This window comes from Ammospiza nelsoni, chromosome 32 (genome assembly GCF_027579445.1).
Source record: "Ammospiza nelsoni isolate bAmmNel1 chromosome 32, bAmmNel1.pri, whole genome shotgun sequence".
NCBI classification, from domain to species: domain Eukaryota; kingdom Metazoa; phylum Chordata; class Aves; order Passeriformes; family Passerellidae; genus Ammospiza; species Ammospiza nelsoni.
In genome coordinates, this window is record NC_080664.1 from 882441 (window position 1) to 904039 (window position 21599).

At 57.5% G+C, this 21599-nt stretch overlaps 1 protein-coding gene across 1 annotated transcript in view; it reads right to left on the minus strand.

Annotated features, from left to right (window-relative positions):
* Positions 1-21599, minus strand: part of HDAC7 (histone deacetylase 7) — a 38349-nt gene that overhangs the window by 3924 nt on the left and 12826 nt on the right. The window contains 18 exon segments of the mRNA XM_059491176.1: positions 223-342; positions 568-655; positions 793-848; positions 1564-1671; positions 2605-2654; positions 2913-3033; positions 3556-3689; positions 4289-4496; positions 5894-6103; positions 6909-7117; positions 7667-7865; positions 8592-8708; positions 9258-9367; positions 10015-10137; positions 10844-10959; positions 11098-11209; positions 11986-12076; positions 13695-13885. Coding sequence (XP_059347159.1) covers positions 223-342; positions 568-655; positions 793-848; positions 1564-1671; positions 2605-2654; positions 2913-3033; positions 3556-3689; positions 4289-4496; positions 5894-6103; positions 6909-7117; positions 7667-7865; positions 8592-8708; positions 9258-9367; positions 10015-10137; positions 10844-10959; positions 11098-11209; positions 11986-12076; positions 13695-13885 — 2363 coding nt within the window.

Sequence of the window (21599 nt, forward strand, 5' to 3'; positions counted from 1 at the left end):
CCCTCTCAGCATTTTGGCGTTCCTGGCCCCCCTCCCCAGTGCCACAGCAGGGTCAGGACCTGTGGGATTTTCCTGCCTTTCCATCCATCCCCATCCCTGTGCTGGGTAACCCAGGCAGGGTCAGGGGTGGGAAAGGAGCCCCCAGGGCCCTGTCCCCGCTCAGCCCCCGTGTCCTGCTGTGTCCTGCTGTCCCCGCTGTCCCCTCTGTCCCCTCTGTCCCACCTCATCAGCAGCCCCGCTGCCCGGGAAGAAGTTGCCGTCGTCGTGGCGGTGCAGGGAGATGTAGAGAACCTCGGGGTCCCTGTAGAAAATCTGCTGGGTCCCGTTGCCGTGGTGAACGTCCTGCAGGGACACCCCCAGAGAGGGTTCTGGCAGCTGCTGGGCGGCCCCAGAACCCCACAGAGCCCAAAGCAGCCGGGGCTGGGTCCCCCAGGGCAGGACCGGCTCCTGCTCCCCAATCCTGAGGGGTTCCAGCCACGCTCCCACAAGAGCTGGAGCAGGAACTGGCCCTGGGGACATCCTGGGGACGCCCTGGGGACATCCTGGGGACATCCTGGGTACACTCACCCAGTCCACGATGAGGATCTTGCTGAGCTTCCCCTTCTGCTGCAGCTGCCTGGCAGCGATGGCCACCGAGTTGAAGAAGCAGAATCCCCTGGCAAGAGGGGTGGGAGTCACCTCGCGCCCTTCCCGAGCTCCCCCCGGGCAGGGGTGGCTCCCAGGGGGGGTTTTGGGGTGGGTTTGAGCCCTGGAGGTGCTTTTGGGGCTCCCTCAGGGAGGGAGGGGCCTTACATGGCCGTGGACGGATCCGCGTGGTGTCCGGGCGGCCGCACCACGGCAAAGCCGTTCTGGGGACAGAGCAGAGAACAGGGCAGGGCTGCCACCCCGGGGGACACACAGACACTGTCCCCAGTGCCACAGAGCCCAGGGACCCCTGGATGCGGGGGGACCTCACTCAGGGACTCCTGGCCATGGGGTGACAGCCCTGGGACCGTCAGCTGTGGGGTGACACAGTCCTGGGACCCCCAGCTGTGGGGTGACACCACTCAGGGACCCCAAACCATGGGGTGACACCCCCAGGGACCCCCTGGCTGTGAGGTGACAGCCCTGGGACCCCTGGCTCTGTGGTGACACCGCCCTGGGACCCCCAGCCATGGAAGACACAGCCCTGGGGACCCCCTGGCTGTGAGGTGACAAGCCTGAGACCCCCAACTGTGGGGTGACACCACTCAGGGACCCCAAACCGTGGAGTGACACAGCCCTGGAACCTCTGGCCGTGAGGTGACACCACTCAGGGATCCCTGACCATAGGGTGACACAGGTCTGGGACCCCTGGGTATGGGGTGACACAGCCCTGGGACCCCCAAATCACGGGGTGACACAGCCCTGGGAGCCCTGGTTCTGTGGTGACACCACTCAGGGACCCCTGACCATTGGTGACACAGCCCTGGCACCCCACACCATGGTGGGACACAGCCCTGGGACCCCTGGCCATGAGGTGACACCACTCAGGGACCCCAGACCATTGGTGACACAGCCCTGGGACCCCCCAGCCCCTGCTACCTTCAGCTCCCTGGTGGCCACCTTGAAGGCCAGCTCGGTGACGCTGCCCGCGGCCCAGCGCGCGGCGTTGGACGAGTGCAGCTCGTTCCAGATGGTGTCACTGTCCACCTGCGGAGGGACCCGGGTCACAGGGGGACACAGCACAGGGGACAGCGGCCTCACCCAGCAGGGATCGGTGTCCTGTGCCAGCCTAAGGTGACATTGGCCACCCCACGCTCTCCTCCCTGCCCAGCGCCCTCCTTTACCTGCTTTATCCCATTTTAGTGTTTAACCAAACACCAGCACCGCGTCAGAGCCGGGAAAGTCAGAAATCTCTTCAGCTGAGGCTGGGTGAGAGCTCCCCGTGCCCAGGGGGGCACCCAGGAACAGAGCAGGGAAAGAGGCAGAGCAGGGAAAGCAGAGCTGGAGCCCAGCAAGGAGAGGAGCAGAGCCAGAAGAGGCAGCAGGAGGAGCCCTGAAAGAGAGAGACAGGAGAGGGACAGGGACAGGACAGGACAGGACAGGAGGAGAGAAGGAGGCAGTGAATGCAGAGAAACCAGGAGGGACAGCTGGGAATGGAGAGGCCTCAGAAGGGACGAGCTGCTGTCCCAGTGTCACTGCTGCCCCTCCTCAGTGGGGACCCCCTCCTGCCAGCCCCCCTGGATCCAGGATCCCTCTCCAGAGTGGGATGCTCAGACATCCCCAAGGACCCCGAGTTGCTCTGATCCCACACCTCCATCAAACACCCCCACCCAGGCAGCCCAGGGGCTTCGGGAGCTGCCCCGAGATCCTGAGGGGCCAAAAAGGAACAGCCCTGACCAAAGGGCAGAGCAGGGACCCCAAAACCTGGATCAGGGATGGAGCAGTGACCCCAAAACCCAGAGCAGGGGTTCAGCAGTGACCCCAAAACCTGGATCAGGGATGGAGCAGTGACCCCAAAACCCAGAGCAGGGATTCAGCAGTGACCCCAAAACCTGGATCAGGGATGGAGCAGTGACTCCATAATCCAGAACAGGGATGGAACAGTGACCCCAAAACCCAGATCAGGGATGGAACACTCACCCCCACCCCTCCACAGGGCAGCATCACAAACGTCCTCTGGGACAGGATCCCTGTGGAGAGAGGGGCCAGAGGGGACTCAGGGCTGGGCAAGCAGGACCAGGGTGGGACCAGGCTGTGCCCAGCACCCAGGGGAGCTGCTGGGGGCCAGCCCGAGGTGGCGCCCACCTGCTCAGGGTGAGCACCCACCTGCCCAGGGTGGCACCCACCTGCTCAGGGTGAGCACCCACCTGCCCATGGGTGGCACCCACCTGCCCAGGGTAGCACCCACCTACCCAGGGTGGCACCCACCTGCCCAGGGTGGCACCCACCTGCCAGCTTGCCGTTGTCCAGTTTGAGGCGGTTCAGGGGGTTGGTGCCGTAGAGCAGCACGTGGCGCTCGCTGTGCACGCACTGCAGCTCCTCCAGGGTGGCCTTGCGGCCCCGCAGGCACTGGGGGACACGGCTGTCACCGGGGGGACACACGGGGGATCCCCCCCATCCCCCTGCAGGACCCCCGGGGCTGGAGCACCCCCAGACTGCAGTCAGGGAGCCAGAGCCAGCCCAGAGCTGGGTTTTACTAGGCTGGGTTTGGTAAAGCTCGCTGGTTTGGGGGGATCAGCCCCTCCCTGTGCACAGGGTCCAGCTGAGCCCAAATGCCAGGGGGAGAGGGGCAGAGCAGGGAAACAGCCAAGGACATGGGGACAAACTGGGGGAGGAGGGAAGGGATGGGATTGGGAGGGATGAAATGGGATCAGGAGAGATGGAATGGGTTCAGGAGGGATGAAATGGGATCAGGAGGGGTGGGATGGGATGGGATCAGGAGGAATGGGATGGGATCAGTAGTGGAATGAAATCAGAAGGGATCAGGCGGGATCAGGAGGGATGGAATGGGATCAGGAGGGATGGAATGGGATCAGGAGGGATGGGATGGGATCTGGAGGGATGGAGGAGGGCCCAGCCCTCTGAGCTCACCTCGCAGCGGCTGCGCAGGCCCCGCTCCTGCAGCCGGGACCAGATGCTCTGGATCCTGCCCGCGTGCTCGGGGTGGTTGCTGTTGTCCCCGCAGGAGCACTGGTGCTTCAGCATCACCGAGTCATAAACCAGCCCTGCCAGGCACCGCCAGAACTGCACCCTCAGCACCTCTGCAGGGGCTCCGAGACCCCAAATACTGACCAAAATTCCCCCAAACCACAGGAGACTGTGTCCCTAAACCACAGGAGATTCTGTCCCCAAACCACAGGACATTCTGCCCCCAATTCTGGGAGATTCTGTCCCCAAACCACAGGAGATTCTGCACGCAAACCACAGATTCTACCCCCAAACCACGGGAGATTCTGCCCCAAAACCACGGGAGATTCTGTCCCCAAACCATGGGAGATTCTGCCCCAAAACCACGGGAGATTCTGTCCCCAAACCATGGGAGATTCTGCCCCAAAACCACGGGAGATTCTGCCCCCAAACCACAGGAGATTCTGCCCCCAAACCATGGGAGATCCTGCCCCAAACCCCAGGAATGCAGCCAGGGCCCAGGTGGGCAAACCCTGCCTGGAAAAGCCCCCCAAGATACAGAGAAGGGCCCCCCCCAGCTCTCTCCTGTCACTCCCAACTCCAGGACTGACCCAGATCAATGTGGAGCCACCCCAGGACACCCCCAGGTCCCCTCCTGTCCCCGCCCAGCGGTGACAGCCCCGCAGTGTGACCATACCTGTGGTGAAGTGTGGCTTAGGCTGCTCCTGCACGGGCAGCGCCAGCGCCTTGGTGTCCTGGGCAGGGAGGGACACGGTGGCCGTGGCCGGGGACGACTGGGCCCGGGACAGGGGCCGGTGGCCGGGGGGCAGCACGGGGGGGTCGGCCAGGGGCTGGCGCTTGAGGAGCTGCTGCTGCACCCGCTGGAAGGAGTCCCACAGCAGGGCCTGGGGACAAGGACGGCGTCAGGGGACGGGGGACAGTGTGCCCAGCACGGGGGACAGGGGACAGAGCCGTGCTGGGTGTGTGCTGAGCGGGTCCAGAGGCTGCAACGGGCTCGGAGCCGGGACAAGATGGGATGGGACAAGTAGGACAGGACAGGATGGGACAGGACAGGACAAGCGGGACAGGGCAAAACGGGACAGGATGGGACAGGACAAGGCAGAACAGGATAAACAGGACAGGACAAGCAGGACAGGATGAGCAGGACGGGACAAGCAGGACAGGACTGTCCTAGCATCTGCTGCTCCCTGCCGGCTCAGCCCCGCAGTGACAGCAGCGATGGGACAGAGACGGCAATCTGGGCACAAAATCTGGCAATTTGGGGACGATGGCTGGCAAAGTGAGCACAAAGTTTCGGCAATTTGGGGACAAAACCCGGCAATTTGGGGACAAAACCCGGCAATTTGGGGACAAAGCCCGGGAATTTGGGGACGATGTCTGGCAAGGTGAGCACAAAGTTCCAGCAATTTGGGGACGAAGCCTGGCAATTCATGGAAGATGCCCGGCAAAGTGAGCACAAAATTCCAGCAATTTGGGGATGATGCCCGGCAATTTGGGGACAAAGCCCGGCAATTCGGGGACAAAACTCAGCAATTCGGGGACGATGCCTGGCAAGGTGAGCACAAAATTCCAGCAATCTGGGGACGATGCCCAAAATGTGAGCACAAAATTCCAGCAATCTGGGGACGATGCCCGGCAATTCGGGGACGATGCCTGGCAAGGTGAGCACAAAATTCCAGCAATTCGGGGACAAAGCCCGGCAATTCGGGGACTATGCCTGGCAAGGTGAGCACAAAATTCCAGCAATTCGGGGACAAAGCCCGGCAATTCGGGGACTATGCCCAAAACGTGAGCACAAAATTCCAGCAATCTGGGGACCAAGTTCCGGCAATTCGGGGACAAAGCCCGGCAATTCGGGGACTACGCCCAAAACGCGAGCACAAAATTCCAGCAATCTGGGGACGATGCCCGGCAATTCGGGGACTATGCCCAAAACGTGAGCACAAAATTCCAGCAATCTGGGGACGATGCCCGGCAATTCGGGGACAAAGCCCGGCAATTCGGGGACTACGCCCAAAACGTGAGCACAAAATTCCAGCAATCTGGGGACGATGCCCGGCAATTCGGGGACAAAACCCGGCAATTCGGGGACTATGCCCAAAACGTGAGCACAACATTCTAGCAATCTGGGGACGATGCCCGGCAATTCGGGGACAAAGCCCAGCTGTGCTGACCCCAGCGGTGGCCGCCGCTCCGCCCCAGTCCCAGTGAGCTGCCCGGGCTCCAGGCAGGCACAATCCCGCGTCCCCAGGGCTCCCCAGGGCTCCCCTCCCTGCCGCACCTGCTGCAGGACCAGCTCCTCCTGGGGCTGCCCCATCTTCTGCGTCCTCTCGGCCTCCTTGCCGCTGCTGCCGGGCCGGGCCGGCTCCACCCGGGCCCTGCCGGGCTCCGCAGCCTCGGCCGCCGCATCCGGGAGGGTCCCCTCGGCCTCCATGTCCTCCGAGGACGGGATCTGCCGCAGCCGGGGCTTCTCGCTGGACTTGGCCATGCGCTGCAGCCGGGGCGTGGTGAGAAACACATGGCTAGGAAATTCCTCAAGTCTAACACACGCTCTAATAGTATATATTTGTATATAAATTCGCAGCGTATAAATTTTTGTATGTATTTGTTTGTGTATATGTATATATATATATGTATATGTGTGTGTATATATGAATGGATATATATTTTTATATATTTGTATATAAGGAGATTAAAAATACTGACTTAGAGATGTTGTAGAACAAGACATTGTTGAGGTAAAAATGAAACTAAAAACAAGTTTTAAAAGATTGCTATTTCATATATTAATAATATATAAAAATTATATATTATATTATAGGTAATATATTGTCTATTGTATGTAATATGTAATATATAATTTATTATATGCAATATATAATATATTGCCTATAATATATAATATATTGCCTATAATATATAATATATAATATATAATATATAATATATAATATATAATATATAATATATAATATATAATATATATATTGTGTGTTATACATTATATATTATCTCCTAAATATTATACATTCTGTAGTCTATATTCTATATTATTACATATTATATATTATATATAAAAGTTATATATATAAATTTTATATATTATAATGTATTATAATATATATTATAAATTTCATATAAATAAAATAAAATAGAACTTTTAAGGCAGAATTTAGTCCTTCTTCTTCACCTTTTTCACAGGTTGAAGCAGTATTTTGTAATTAGATAAAAAGACACATCCATGAATTTTTTTCCCTACATTTTTGTTTCCGTTCTCTTTTCCCGGCGGGTCTCACCTTGCCCAGGTGCGTTTGCTGCTTGAGCCTCTCGAGGAAGTGGGCGTGGTGCTGCTGGAAGAGCAGGTGCTGCTGCATGGCCCTGGGGCTGGGCGGCAGCGGCTCCGAGCGAGTCCTGCCCAGCGGTTTGTGCTGCCCGGGCAGTGCCAGGCGCTCCGCGGGCACCAGCGACGGGGCGAAGGAGAAGGGCACGGCCCCCAGGCCTGGCACTGCAGGGACACGGCCGGGTGGCACAGCGATGGGGTGCAGTAAGGTTAGAAAATATAAAGATGTCCAATATATTTTAAAAATTAAATTTAAAAAAATATATAATAAAATAATGTAAATAGCAATAATATATTCATTTATATTAATAGCAAAATGTTAATAATATAAAGGTATATTATTTTATTTATATTATACTATATTTATATGATACTATATATTATACTATATTTATTATACAATATATTATACTATATATTATTCTATAGTTATATTATAATATAATGATATATAAATAATAATATAAAATAATAATTAATAAAATATTAAAACAAATATCAAGAAAGGCCTCTCAAAATCAGGCCTTCTCTGGCTGATTTTAGAAGTAATTTCCTCTATGCCAAGCCAGCATTTTGCAGTTCCCATGCGACAGCAATCCTGTTGTGAGCAGTTTGTTAAGAAAACCAATCTATTCCCAGCCTGGGTGCCACCGTCACTGTCCTGTCACTGTCCTGTCCCTGTCACTGTCCCCACGTCCCCAGGCAGACACTGACCCGCCACCAGCGGCGCGTGGGTGACCGAGGGCTCGAGGATGATGACGGGCTGCAGCCGGGGGGACAGGGCGCTGCCGGCCTCGTGCTGCTCCAGGCTGGCCGGGATGAAGACGGGCGGGTGCGAGCCCGGGAGCACGGGGCCATTGAGCACCGGGACCCGGTGAGCCAGGCCGGGCAGCGCCCGGCGCTCAGCGTCACCCTGTGGGGACAGGGACAGTGATGGGACAGGGATGGGAGCACTGGGACCCGGTGAGCCAGGCTGGGCAGTGCCCGGCGCTCCGTGTCACCCTGTGGGGACAGGGACAGGGACAGTGATGGGACAGGGATGGGAGCACCGGGACCCGGTGAGCCAGGCTGGGCAGCGCCCGGCGCTCGGCGTCACCCTGCGGGGACAGGGATAGGGACAGTGATGGGACAGGGACAGTGATGGGACAGGGACAGGGTGGGACAGCCAGCCCATTGAGCACCGGGACCCGGTGAGCCAGGCTGGGCAGCGCCCGGCGCTCGGCGTCACCCTGTGGGGACAGGGACAGTGATGGGACAGGGACAGGGTGGGACAGCCAGCCCATTGAGCACTGGGACAAGGTGAGCCAGGCTGGGCAGTGCCTGGCACTCCGTGTCACCCTGTGGGGACAGTGACAGGGATGGGAACAGGGATGGGACAGGGACAGTAATGGGGACAGGGACAACGATGGGGACAGCGATGGGACAGAGATGGAGCATGGACAGGGAAAGGGTCAGGGATGGGGAAAAGGACAGGGATGGAGACAGGGGACAGGGACAAGGACAGGGACGAGGACAGGGACAGACACAGGGACACGGCACCGGGAGGGCACAGGATTGTCCCCACCGTGCCCGTGGGCAGCACCAGCAGCCCAAACCCCAAGGGAAGGATGCAGAGCTGGGGTCCAGCCCGGGCACGTACCCTGGCACCGGTGGTGGCCGGCAGCCCCAGGGTGATGGCCGGCAGGGAGGCCGCGCTCTGCAGGGCAAACTGCGCCAGGGAGCTCTCCTGCATCAGCAGCCGCTGCGCCAGCGGCGTCTGCAGCAAACAGGAGCCGTCAGAGCCCTGATCCCAGCCAGGAACTGGGACAGGGACAGGGGACAGCCTGGGGACACCCAAGGGACAGGACAGCAGAGGGGAAATGCACCCTGAAGGAGGGTGGGTGTGGGAGAAGTGATGGGCTGGGGAGGCCATCCCAGAGCAGGGAATGCCAGGGCATGCCAGGGCATCCCTGGGCATTCAAGGGCATCCCAGGGCGTCCCAGGGCATCGCAGATCATCCCAGGGCATCCCAGTGAATGCCAGGACATCCCAAGGCATCCCAGGGCATCCCTGGGCACTTCAGGGCATCCCAGGGCATTCAAGGACACCCAGAGCATCCCAGGGCATCCCAAGGAATCCCCAGGGCATCCCAGGGCATCCTAGATCATCCCAGAGCATCCCAGTGAATGCCAGGACATCCCAGGGCACTCCAGGGCATCCCAGGGCAGCCCAGCATGCAGAGAGAGGCAGCTCCGGGCAGGGGGCTCAGGGCTGGGGTGGTGCCCTCCCCCTGAGCCCACAGGGGTCCCCAAAGCCCCGGGCTGACCTCGTGGGCCCCGCCGGGGGCAGCGGGCAGCGCGGCGTGCTCGGCGGGCAGGCTGTCGTTGGGAGAGCTGCAGCCGGACACGGGGGTGCTGCTGCTGCTGGGGGACGAGTCTGGGGGGGAAAGGACAGGGGGTGAGGGCACAGAACGCCCTCAGCCCCTCCAAGCTCTGCCCCCCACCCTTCTGGGGCTGAATCCCCCTCGGAGGGCAGCACTCCATGGTGGGAGCCCTCCACGCCGGATCTGGGGCAATTCCAGCCCTGCAGGTCCAGCCTGGGCTCCAAAAGCAGCGGGAGCAGCTGCAGCAGCACCTCCCAACCCACAGCAAAACCTCCCAGCTCCCCCAGGCCACACCAGCCACCTCCTGGTCCCTCCATCCCATACCAGCACCTCCTGGTCCCTCCAAACCACACCAGCACCTCCTGGTCCCTCCAAACCACACCAGCACCTCCTGGTCCCTCCATCCCATACCAGCACCTCCTGGCTCCCCAGTCCCAAACCATCCCAGCCCAGCCCCTGAAGAGCACACACCAAACCCTGGTGTCACCATCCCCACACAGAGGTGACACAGGAACTGTCCCAGCACCCTGAGGAGGACACACCAAACCCCAGTGTCACCGTCCCCACACAGAGGTGACACAGGAGCTGTCCCAGCGCCCTGAGGAGGACACACCAAACCCCAGTGTCACCGTCCCCACACAGGGGTGACACACGAGCTGTCCCAGCCCAGCCCAGCCCCGAGGTGTCCCCAGGGCCTCACCGATGGCGTCGGGCGGGCGCCTCTTGAGTGAGGGGGGGGCGCTCTCCTTGCGGGTCAGGGGGTTCTTGCGCCGCTCCAGGCACTTCCTGGGCTTGCAGCGAACCTTCAGGTTGGGCTCGGACGCTGCGGGGACAGGGTCAGTGCTGGCCCAGGCTGGGCGGGCTCTGTGGGGCCCGTGCCAGCTCCAGATGGGGACACGGGGACAATCCCGGGGGTCTTTAGGGACATGGGGACATTTCTGAGGCCTTGAGGGACACGGGGACATCGCTGAGGCCTTGAGGGACACAAGGACGTTCCCAAGGCCTTTGAGGGCACAGGGACATCCCTGAGGTCTTTAGGGACACGGGGACATTCCCGAGGCCTAAAGAGACACAGGGACATCCCCAAGGCCATGAGGGACATGAGGACAATCCCAAGTCCATGAGGGACACAGAGACATTCCCGAGGCCTTGAGGGACACAGCGACAATCCTGAGGTCTTTAGGGACACGGAGACATCCCTGAGGCCAGGAAGGACACAGGGACATCCCTGAGGTCTTTAGGGACGTGGGGACATTTCTGAGTCCTTGAATGACCTGGAGACATTCCCAAAGGTTTGAGGGCCACAGGGACATTCCTGAGGCCATGAGGGACACGGGGACATTCCCAAAGCCTTGAGGGACATGGGGACACCCCTGAGGCCATGAGGGACACGGGGACATTCCCAAAGCCTTGAGGGACATGGGGACAACCCTGAGGCCATGAGGGACACGGGGACATTCCCAAAGCCTTGAGGGACATGGGGACAACCCTGAGGCCATGAGGGACACGGGGACATTCCCAAGCCATACCTGTTTTCCGCAGCGGGAAGTGCTCGGGGGTGTCCAGAGAAGTGCTGGGCACAGGGGACAGGAACGTGCTGAGCATGGCAGGGGAGGGACCCTCGGGCTCCAGGGGCTCCAGAGACCTGCAGGGAGAAGCCAGAGCCCCTTCCCAGCCACCCTGGGGCAGGTTTGGGGCAGAGGCAGCTCCTTTTGGGGGCAGCTGCTTTACCTGTGGGGCAGTTTGGGGCAGAGGCAGCTCCTTTTGGGGGCAGCTGCTTTACCTGTAGGGCAGGGCTGCAGCGGGGGCGTTGCTGGTCCTCTCCAGAGCCGCCTGCTGCTTCTTCAGGATGACCTCGGCCAACTTCTGCTTCACCACCGTGCTGGCCACGGCACCTGCACGGTGACCACGGTGACCACAGTGACCCCACGGGGCTCAAAGCTGCTCTGAAGGGTCCCTGTGGGCAGGAGTCCAACCCCAGGGCTTGGGGATGGATGAGCACCCCCGAGGGGCACAGCTGGCTCTGCACCCATTGCATCTGGCTCTGGCTCTGCTCCCACCCCGTTCCCCGTCTCTCTGTCCCAGCAGGAATGCTCTGCTCTTACAGCTGGACACTATGGATCTGTGCCGGCATTCAGCACCTCTGAGCGCGAGTTAATTAAGTGTTTAGTAATTAATCAGCTGCGATGTGGAGCCCTGCGCCTCCCTAAATCGGGAGCGAGCCCCCGGCGGCTCCTCCAGCGCCGGCACCAGAGGGCGCCGGGAGACCGCGGCTGGGAGGGGCTGCAATCCAAATTGGGGGGCTGCGAACACAGATTGGGGGGCTGAAAACTCAATCTGAGGGGCTGCAAACCCAGACTGGGGAATGCAAACCCAGACTGGGGGATGCAAACCCAGATTGGGGGTATGCAAACCCAGATTGGGGGGCTGAAAACCCAGATTGGGGTCTGAAAACTCAATCTGGGGGGCTGAAAACCCAAACTGAGGGCTGCAAACCCAAACTGGGGGGCTGATAACCCATTCTGGGGGGCGGATAACACAGCCCGGGGGTCCCAGCAGGGTTGCAGCCCCACTCTGTGGATGTTCTCTCACCCCCTTCCCCCAGGGGAAGGCAGAGCTTGGTCTGGCTAAGGGCAGAACCCCCCAAGCCCCCTCCCCTGACCCCTCTTACTCCTCTTGCTCTTGTCCTTGTTGAGGATCTGGCGCAGCTCCTGCTCCTGCTGGCCCGGCTCAGCCTCGTGGTGCGGGGACTCCATGGCCACCTGTGGGACAGGGACATGGAAACGGGACCCCATAACCCCCCAACCCCTCCATGGCCACCTGTGCGACAGGGACATGGAAATGGGACCCCATAATCCCCCCTCAGAGCCCTCTGAACCCTCCATGGCCACCTGTGGGACAGGGACGTGGAAACAGGACCCCATAAACCCCACCTGAGCCCTGTGAGCCCTCCATGGCCACCTGTGGGACAGGGACATGGGCACAGGACCCCATAACCCTCCCTCAGCCCCACCTGAGCCCTGTGACCCCTCCCTGTCCCCAGGGGAACTCAAGGCCAGCCCTGATTGTGTCCCTTGTGTCACTCAGGCTCACTGGAACGTGTGAAGTTGTTCCATCACAACAAACCTGACCCGTTTTGGTCTCCAGGGACGCTTTGCTCTCCCTGGGGACATTGTAAAAGTCAAAACCTGTCTGCTCCCACTCGCTGCCTCCTCTCTGGGTGTTTGGGCACGTCTGCCGTGTTGCAACGCGGTAAAAAATGAAAATTTTGTTGAGTACAAAATGGGGGGAAAAAAAGTCTATGACAGGAGGGAAATCCCAGCTGATCCACAGAACTGACTCCTGCCCTGAGCCTGGAGCAGCCCTGGGGACAGGCAAGGAGGGATTTCAGTGCCTGAAGATGGTCACAGGTCCCTGGATGTGGTCACACATCCCTGGGCATGGTCACAACTCCCTGGATGTGGTCACAACTCCCTGGGCATGGTCACAACTCCCTGGGCATGGTCATGACTCCCTGGACAGGGTCACAACTCCTTGGATGTGGTCACAAGTCCCTGGGCATGGTCACAACTCCCTGGACACTGTCACACCTCCTTGGACACAATCACAACTCCTTGGACACAATCACAGCTCCCTGGGCATGGTCAGAACTCCCTGGGCATGGTCACACCTCCTTGGGCATGGTCACAGCTCCCTGGGTATGGTCAGAACTCCCTGGGCATGGTCACAACTCCTTGGATGTGGTCACAACTCCCTGGGCATGGTCACACCTCCCAGGACGAGTCCTCCCACTCGCCTCCCTCTGAAGCCTCTCGGAGGAACCATCCCTGCCAAATCCCACTGCATTCTTGTGCCAGTGAAACCTGGCAGTGAATTCCTTTTCGGGGCAGGAGCTGAGCTCAGTGACACCTCCCAGAAAGTGTCAGCGAGTGCCACCTCCCAAGTGCCACTACCCTGGCCCCAAATTGGGCATCCTGGCCCCAAACTGGGCATCCCAGTCCCAAATTGTGCATCCCAATCCCAAACTGGGCATCCTGGTCCCAAACTGGGTGCCCGGCCCCAGTTTGGAACTCGGCCTGGAATTGAGACACCTCACCCTCCACCTGCCTCCCCAAGCAGCCTCCTTGCGTCACAGAGCTCCCTGGGCTGGCTGGAAACCCTTCCAGATGTTCCAGCTCAGGGAAAAGCAGCAATTCACCTGGGAATGCTATTTTGGCATTGGGATTTCCAGCCTTTTACTCCAAATCCCTGCCCAGAGAGGGGAACTCAAAGCCAGCCCTGATTATGACTCTGGGAGCAAAATTCACCCTCCAAAGTGCCCAATCCTGCCCCAAACCGTGCCAAGAGCTGGGTGTGTGCCCCCCCTGCGCCATCCCATACCCTGACGTGCTGGTGGGCGAGCTGCTCCACTTGCTGTTGGTGCAGACTGGCCAGGAAGAGCTGGTGCTGCAGCTGCTGCTGCTTCAGGGCCAGCAGCGCCGTGTCCTGGGGCTTGAGCAGGCGCTGCCCGATGCGCAGGTCCATGGGGACGGCCTGGGGCACCCGCGGCGAGGGGCACGGGCTCACGGCAGCTGCGGGGACACAAAGGGACACGGCTGGGTCAGGGAGCTGCCACGGAGCATCCTCTGCATGCAGAGTCTCCCTCCCCTGTCAGCTGGGGAAGAAGGTTTCTGGAAGGAGGATTCAGGGTGCTGCAGGTGCCTCTCCCTGGTATTGTGGTTGAGAAGGGGTCTGGAGTGAAGATGTTCCTGCAGAACCTCCCTGAGGGGTGAAACCAAGACAGTGCCCAGTGGGGACACCAACACAGTGCCAGTTACATCCCCAAACCAGTGCCAGTTACACACCTGAAATTGTCTGTTACACCCAACACAGTGCCAGTTACACACCTGAAATTGTCCATTACACACCCAAAACAGTGCCAGTTACACTCTTGAAATTGCCCATTACATACCCAAAACAGTGCCACTTACACCCCAAAACAGTGCCAGTTACACACCTGAAATTGTCCATTACACACCCAAAACAGTGCCAGTTACACTCCTGAAATTGCCCATTACATACCCAAAACAGTGCCACTTACACCCCAAACCAGTGCCATTTACACACCTGAAAAGGGGTGGGAAGGGATTTTGGGGAAAAAAGGGGTAGGAAGGGATTTTGGGTATGCAGAAAGGGGTGGGAAGGGTTTGGGGCACCCCCGGTGAAGGAGGGGCTGCTCCAGCCACCCCCAGGAGGGAGCAGAGCCCAGGGAAAGCTCAGGGAATCTCTCTCTGCATCATTTGCTTCGGTCCCTACAAAAACAAACGGCGAGGTGGCAGAAACGGAGCAGGGAGGGATGGATGGGGGCTGCTGGGGGAGAGGCAGCAGCCAGAAAAACAAAACAACAACTCAGCACTCGCCTGGAGCACACAAAATGTCCCGTGCTGAGCGCCAGGTCCCAAATAGAGGATTTGGGCATGGCCAAATCCCAAAAAAGGGAATGTGGGTGTGCTGAACCCAAATAAGGAAATGTGGGTGTGGGCTAAACCCAAATAAGGAAATGTGGGTGGGTTAAACCCAAATAAGGAAATGTGGGTTGAGCTAAACCCAAATAAGGAAATGTGGGTTGGGCTAAACCCAAAAAGGAAATGTGGGTTGGGCTAAACCCAAATAAGGAAATGTGGGTTGGGCTAAACCCACATAAGGAAATGTGGGTGGGTTAAACCCTAATAAGGAAATGTGGGTTGGGTTAAACCCAAATAAGGAAATGTGGGTGGGTTAAAACCAAATAAGGAAATGTGGGTTGGGCTAAACCCACATAAGGAAATGTGGGTGAGCTAAACCCAAATAAGGAAATGTGGGTTGGGCTAAACCCAAATAAGGAAATGTGGGTGTGCTAAACCCAAATAAGGAAATGTGGGTTGGGCTAAACCCAAATAAGGAAATGTGGGTAAGGCTAAACCCAAATAAGGAAATGAGGGTGGGTTAAACCCAAATAAGGAAATGTGGGTTGGGCTAAACCCAAATAAGGAAATGTGGGTGGGCTAAACCCAAATAAGGAAATGTGGGTAGGGCTAAACCCAAATAAGGAAATGTGGGTGGGGCTAAACCCAAATAAGGAAATATGGGTTGGGCTAAACCCAAATAAGGAAATGTGGGTTGGGCTAAACCCACATAAGGAAATGTGGGTAGGGCTAAACCCAAATAAGGAAATGTGGGTGGGGCTAAACCCAAATAAGGAAATGTGGGTTGGGCTAAACCCAAATAAGGAAATGTGGGTGGGCTAAACCCAAATAAGGAAATGTGGGTATGGCTAAACCCAAATAAGGAAATGTGGGTTGGGCTAAACCCAAATAAGGAAATGTGGGTATGGCTAAACCCAAATAAGGAAATGTGGGTGGGCTAAACCCAAATAAGGAAATGTGGGTTGGGCTAAACCCAAATAAGGAAATGTGGGTGGGCTAAACCCAAATAAGGGAATTGTGGGTAAGGCTAAACCCAAATAAGGAAATGTGGGTTGGGCTAAACCCACATAAGGGAATTGTGGGTAGGGCTAAACCCAAATAAGGGAATTGTGGGTAAGGCTAAACCCAAATAAGGGAATTGTGGGTAGGCTAAACCCAAATAAGGAAATGTGGGTTGGGCCAAACCCACATAAGGAAATGTGGGTAGGGCTAAACCCAAATAAGGAAATGTGGGTGGGGCTAAACCCAAATAAGGAATTGTGGGTAGGGCTAAACCCAAATAAGGGAATTGTGGGTAAGGCTAAACCCAAATAAGGGAATTGTGGGTAGGCTAAACCCAAATAAGGAAATGTGGGTTGGGCCAAACCCACATAAGGAAATGTGGGTAGGGCTAAACCCAAATAAGGAAATGTGGGTGGGGCTAAACCCAAATAAGGAAATGTGGGTGCAGCTAGAGACCAAATAAGGAAATGTAGGCGTTGCTAATCCCAAATAAGTATTTAGCCATGCCCACATCTCATTATTTGGCCTTAGCTCTGCCCACATTTCCTTATTTGGGATTTAACCCCCTGTGGGTGTGAGAGCCCTGCACGTGGCACCTCCTCAGGGATGCTCCACAGCCCTCAGCTCTGGATGCCCCTGGCACAGCCCCTCCTGCCCCAGGAGCTGTTTGTGACCTCCCCATGCAATTTGAGCTCATTTGGGGTTTTGCTGCCGGGCCCGGGGCCAGCAGTTACAGCAAACAACCAGAGCCACCAGGACACATGGCTGGGACTGGGATGCACAGTTTGGGATTGGGATGCACAGTTTGGGAGTGGGATGCACAGTTTGGTACTGCAAATCTGCAGGGCCAAGAGCCCATCACACAAACCACCCCTGGGCCAGCAGCTGCAGATCCAGCCCATGGATCCTCCATGGGAAGGGGAGGCTGTGCTACGGAGCCTCCCTGCAGTGCCCGGCCATGAATGAGGGCTCTGTGCTCCAGCCCCGTTAGCAGCACTCCTTACCAGCATTTTCCAGGCTGCCGGCTCAGCACGGAGCAGGGAACGCAGCCGAGGGGCCACGGGCTCAGACAGACACAGAGGGAGGCTGGGGAGCCCCACTTTGCCCTGCAGCACCCCCCAGACTCCTGAGAAGCTCTGGGACAAGGAAAATTTGGTGACAGCGAGTTCCCCAGGCTGGGGGTGGCAGTGCAGGGCTGGTGACACTGGAGACACCACCATGCCGCTCCCAGCCAGCCATCCCGGAAAAGACAAAAAAAATCCAGCACAGAAATCTTTGCTTTGGCATTTCCTGATTGTTTTTAAAGAGGCAAATCAGCCCTCAGCAGAGCTGGGCTTGCATAAGGGGGAAATAGAGCAGAGAGGCAAAAAAAGCAGGGCAGGAAGGTTAGTGAGGAGCAAAGCAGTGGCATCCCAGCTCTGCTGTTCTGGGCATCCCTGCCTGTATTCCTATTTATCCCTGCCTGCATCCCAGTCTATCCTTGCCCTCATCCCTGTTTATCCCTTCATGTATCCCTATTTATCCCTGCATGTATCCCCACCTGTATTCCTGTTTATCCCCACCTCTATCCCTGTTTATTCCTGCCTGCATCCCAGTCTATCCTTGCCTTCATCCCTGTTTATCCCTGCCCTCATGCCCACCTGTTATCTCTATTTATCCCTGCCTAAATCCCTGCCTGCATCCCAGTCTATCCCTGCCCTCATCCCTGCCTGTATCCCTGTTTATTCTCACCTGTATCTCTATTTATCCCTGCCCTCATTCCAGTCTATCCCTGCCCTCATCCCTTCTCTCATCCCAGTCTCTCCCTGCCCTCATCCCTATTTATCCCTTCCCTCATCCAGTCTCTCCCTGCCTTCATCCTCACCTGTATCCCTGTTTATCCTCATCTGTATCCCTATTTATCCTCACCTGTATCCCTGTTTATTCTCACCTGTATCCCTATTATCCTCACCTGTATCCCTATTTATCCCTGCCCTCATCCCAGTCTCTCCCTGCCCTCACCCCTGCCTGCCCACAGCTCGCTCTGAGGTGGAGCAGCAGTTAAATCCAGGCTGGGTTTGTTTGTTTGTTTTTTTTCAATAAACCATCCTTTTATAAAAGCCTTTCCCATCTTATGCTGATCTGCTGTGAAAGGTTCAGAGTTCAGGCGGGTTGAAGAATGTGGGTGATTAAAAACATTCCTCTCTAATAAAAGGGAAAAGGTCTTCTCCAGAGCCCTGCACAGAGGAGCAGGAATGAGCTGGAGGGAGGGAGCTCAAATTAAAAACACTTAAACAAGAAACCACACCAAAAGGAGCGTGTTGAAAGAACACGATGATCACAAAGGGAGAACTCCAGAAATAGGAAATCCTGGAGCTGGGGTGCCTCATTTAACCCTGCTGGGCCCTGGGGTGCTGGCTTTGATTAGAGACCAAACCCTGCTCCCCAGAAAGAGAGAAAATCACCAAACCCACCCAGCCCCACTTCTGAGGGGACAGTGCCACATCCTCACAATGCCCACACATCCCTTTGTCCCCTACCTCCATCTCGTGTGTCCCCAAGGGGTTTCCTGGCAGCATCCCACAGAATCCCAGCGTTTGGGGCATTTTCCTCTTTCCTCTCCTTAGCACAGAGATCCGGGGGTGGGAGTTCCAGGGCTGGGAGTCCCAGGGATGGGAGTTCAAAGGGTGGGAGATCTGAGGGTGGGAGCTCCAAGGAAAACAGCTCCAGGGAAAGCAGCTCCAGGGAATGCTTCTCCAGGGATGCGAGCTCCAGGGAAAGCAGCTCCAGGGGTGGGAGCCCCAGGAAAAGCCCTGCACCCCCTCAGCTGTCCCCGCACGCAGAGAGCTCCGGCCACGTCCCGCAGGAGCCATAAGGGAGCAGATGATGCTCGGGGAAGATGTAATGTTTGGAGCAGCCGGGTGCCAAGTTGTGATAACTCTTTCTGGAGTGGGAGTTTCAGGGGCTTTACGCCTCAGCCAGATGTGGGTGGATCCCTCCCCTCCCCACCAGACAGCAAATTCCTGCTCCACAACGAGACAGGGGCTGATGCTGCTCCAAGAAAAGCCCCATGGAGAGTTTTTCCACCAGGGTAAACCCAAATTTTTCTGCTCTGATTCTTGCAAACTTCCTTTTCTGCAGAAAGTTTCCAGAAAAAAAAAAATTAAAAAAAAAAAAAATTGAGACAGACGATGATTAAAGTTTGGCAAAGTCACCAGAGCAGCACAAAACCTTTCCCACAACCAAAGGCACGAACCAGGATCCAGCCACACACCCAACCACGCCGTGCACCTGTAAGCAGAGCAGTTATTTAGCACAAAAATGGGAATTTTCCCTGCAGGAGCCTAGAAACGAGCTGCACATCAGGCCTGGGGAGGCAGATCAGGGCGAGATGCTTCCTCTGATTGCTCTCCCTGGTTATTTGCAGCTCGTGACCTTTGAGTCAGACATTTAATAGCCCTCCAAAGAACTGGAACTTTCTCCCCACCAATGTGCACATTTCCTTCTGAAACTCATGGCTCCAGAACCCAAAAACCTCAGGGCTGGTCCAGAGTCCTGGGACAGGGAGGAAACACCTTTGGGCCTGGATGTGCTGCTGGTTTCAACACTCCCTGCTCCAGCCCAAATCCCGGTTCTGCTGTTCCCATCCCATCCGAGGGGACCACGCTGCTCCTGCAGCATCCAGGGCAGGATTCCTGGGCCAGGCACAGGGAACCCTTCAGGGCTAAATCAGACACTCCTGGAGGAGAGCCAGGTCTGTGTTCCAAGGCAGGTTTCCCACATGCTCTCAAATCCATCAGGCCCTGGAAGGGTTTTGCCTCCAGGGCGAGGGTGGTGCAGAGGATCCCAAGGTAACCCCACATCCAGAGTTACCCTAAACCTGAACAGTGGACACAAACTTCACCCCAGGCACTGCCAAAACCACCAAACAACCTCTCTCCTGTTCCTTCCTGCTCCCGGAGGAGCTGGAGAGATTTGCAGGAGCTCCCTGGATGTAGGGATGAGCTTTGGAAGCCTTCAGAGCAACCAACCCTAAAGGTGCTGAGGTAAAAACCCCCCAACAAAAGATTTTGGGCCAAAATTTGAGACCTCAGGGATATCCAGGTACTAAACCACAGGAAATTCTGGGCACAGGCAGGATGGAGCTGCCTCACGGGTCCCACAAAATGCGGTTTGAGCGTGGGCAGCCCCAGGGAGCAGGGGGATCAAAGGGCTCACTCATCTCCTGCAGCCGCAGCCGGGCCAGCGAGCGGCTCCATCCCCACCGCAGCCCTGGCACAGCTGGAAACCTCTGGCAGTCATTTCCTGCCCCCTGCCACCCCCACGGGTCACCCAGCCCATCCCGGAGAGAGGAGGAGGGAGAGGAGGGAGAGGCGTCCCCAGGAAACCTCGCAGCCACCGCGGCTTCCTGAGGAGCACCGGGAGCGCCGCGGCCACGGCGCTCTGTGAAGGGAGACAAGGCGGCCTCAAATCACAGAAACCAAACAGATTTGGGGAAAATCCTCCTTTTCCAGAAGAGAAACATCCCCCAGAGCACATCCTGCCCTGCCAGATCCCTCACCCAGCCTGGCTGGGATGTGCTGGCTCCTCCTGGCTCTGGGGAGCCCCAAACTCCTCTGGGGAGCCCCAGACATCGCCCTGGCCTGGAGGGGAGGCAAATCTGCCCCTCCTGATGCCTTTCCCTGCAGCAAACACCCCATGGGGAGCTGCTGCTCCTCCACACCACCCAGCTCCTCTCCTTGAGGTGACAACAGCTCCAGCACTGCTCGGAGTGCAGGTATGGATGGATTGGGATACAGGCAGCAGCTCCAGGCTGGCAAACCCTGGCTCTGGCCGAGTTGGAACACCCCAGTGCCCTCCATCAGCCTCATCTTCCTCTCCAGGCTCCCAGCAAGGGGCACCGGCACTGCCCAGAGCTTGGCATCATCTCCTGCCCGCTCAGTGGAATGAGCTCCCCATTCTCCGGTCAGGATGAGCTCCCTGCTCTCTGGGCAGGATGAGCTCCCTGTTCTCCCAGCAGGATGAGCTCCCTGCTCTCCCAGTCCCTGTTCTCCCAGGAGGATGAGCTGCCTGTTTTCCCGGTGAAATGAGCTCCCTGTTCCCTATTCTCCAGGCAGGATGAGCTCCCTGTTCCCTGTTCTTCTGGTGGGATGAGCTCCCTGTTCTGTTCTCCCAGCAGGATGAGCTGTCCATTCTCCAGCAGGATGAGCTCCCTGTTCCCTGTTCTCCCGGCAGGATGAGCTCCCTGCTCTGCTCTCCTAGCAGGATGAGCTCCCCATTTTCCTGGTGGGACAAGCTCCCTGCTCTCCCGGCAGGATGAGCTCCCTGTTCCCTGTTCTCTGGGCAGGATGAGCTCTCTGTTCCCTGTTCTCTGGGCAGGATGAGCTCTCTGTTCTCCCAGCAGGATGAGCTCCCTGCTCTCCCGGCAGGATGAGCTCCCTGTTCCCTGTTCTCTGGGCAGGATGAGCTCTCTGTTCTCCCAGCAGGATGAGCTCCCTGCTCTCCCAGAAGGATGAGCTCCCTGTTCCCTATTCTCTGGGCAGGATGAGCTCCCTGGTCCCTGTTCCCTGGGCAGGACGATGCCCGGGACGCAGCCCCAGCGCTCCCAGGACCCGGGCAAGGTGACATCAGCCCGGGAGGTTGCCAAGGCAAGCGGAGCAGAGATCAAACGATTGCAGCAGCTCTCTCTCCTCGCTTACCCAAGCGCTCCCGACCGGTTTGCCCTCCTCGGCGGCTCCTCCCTGCCCGGGGCACCCACTGGGAGCTGCTCGGGCACCGGCTGAGCCCGGGGCTGCCCACGGCACCCATTCATCCCTTTAATTGCTGCTGCAAGAGCCCGGCTTGAGTCACAGCCCCCCGG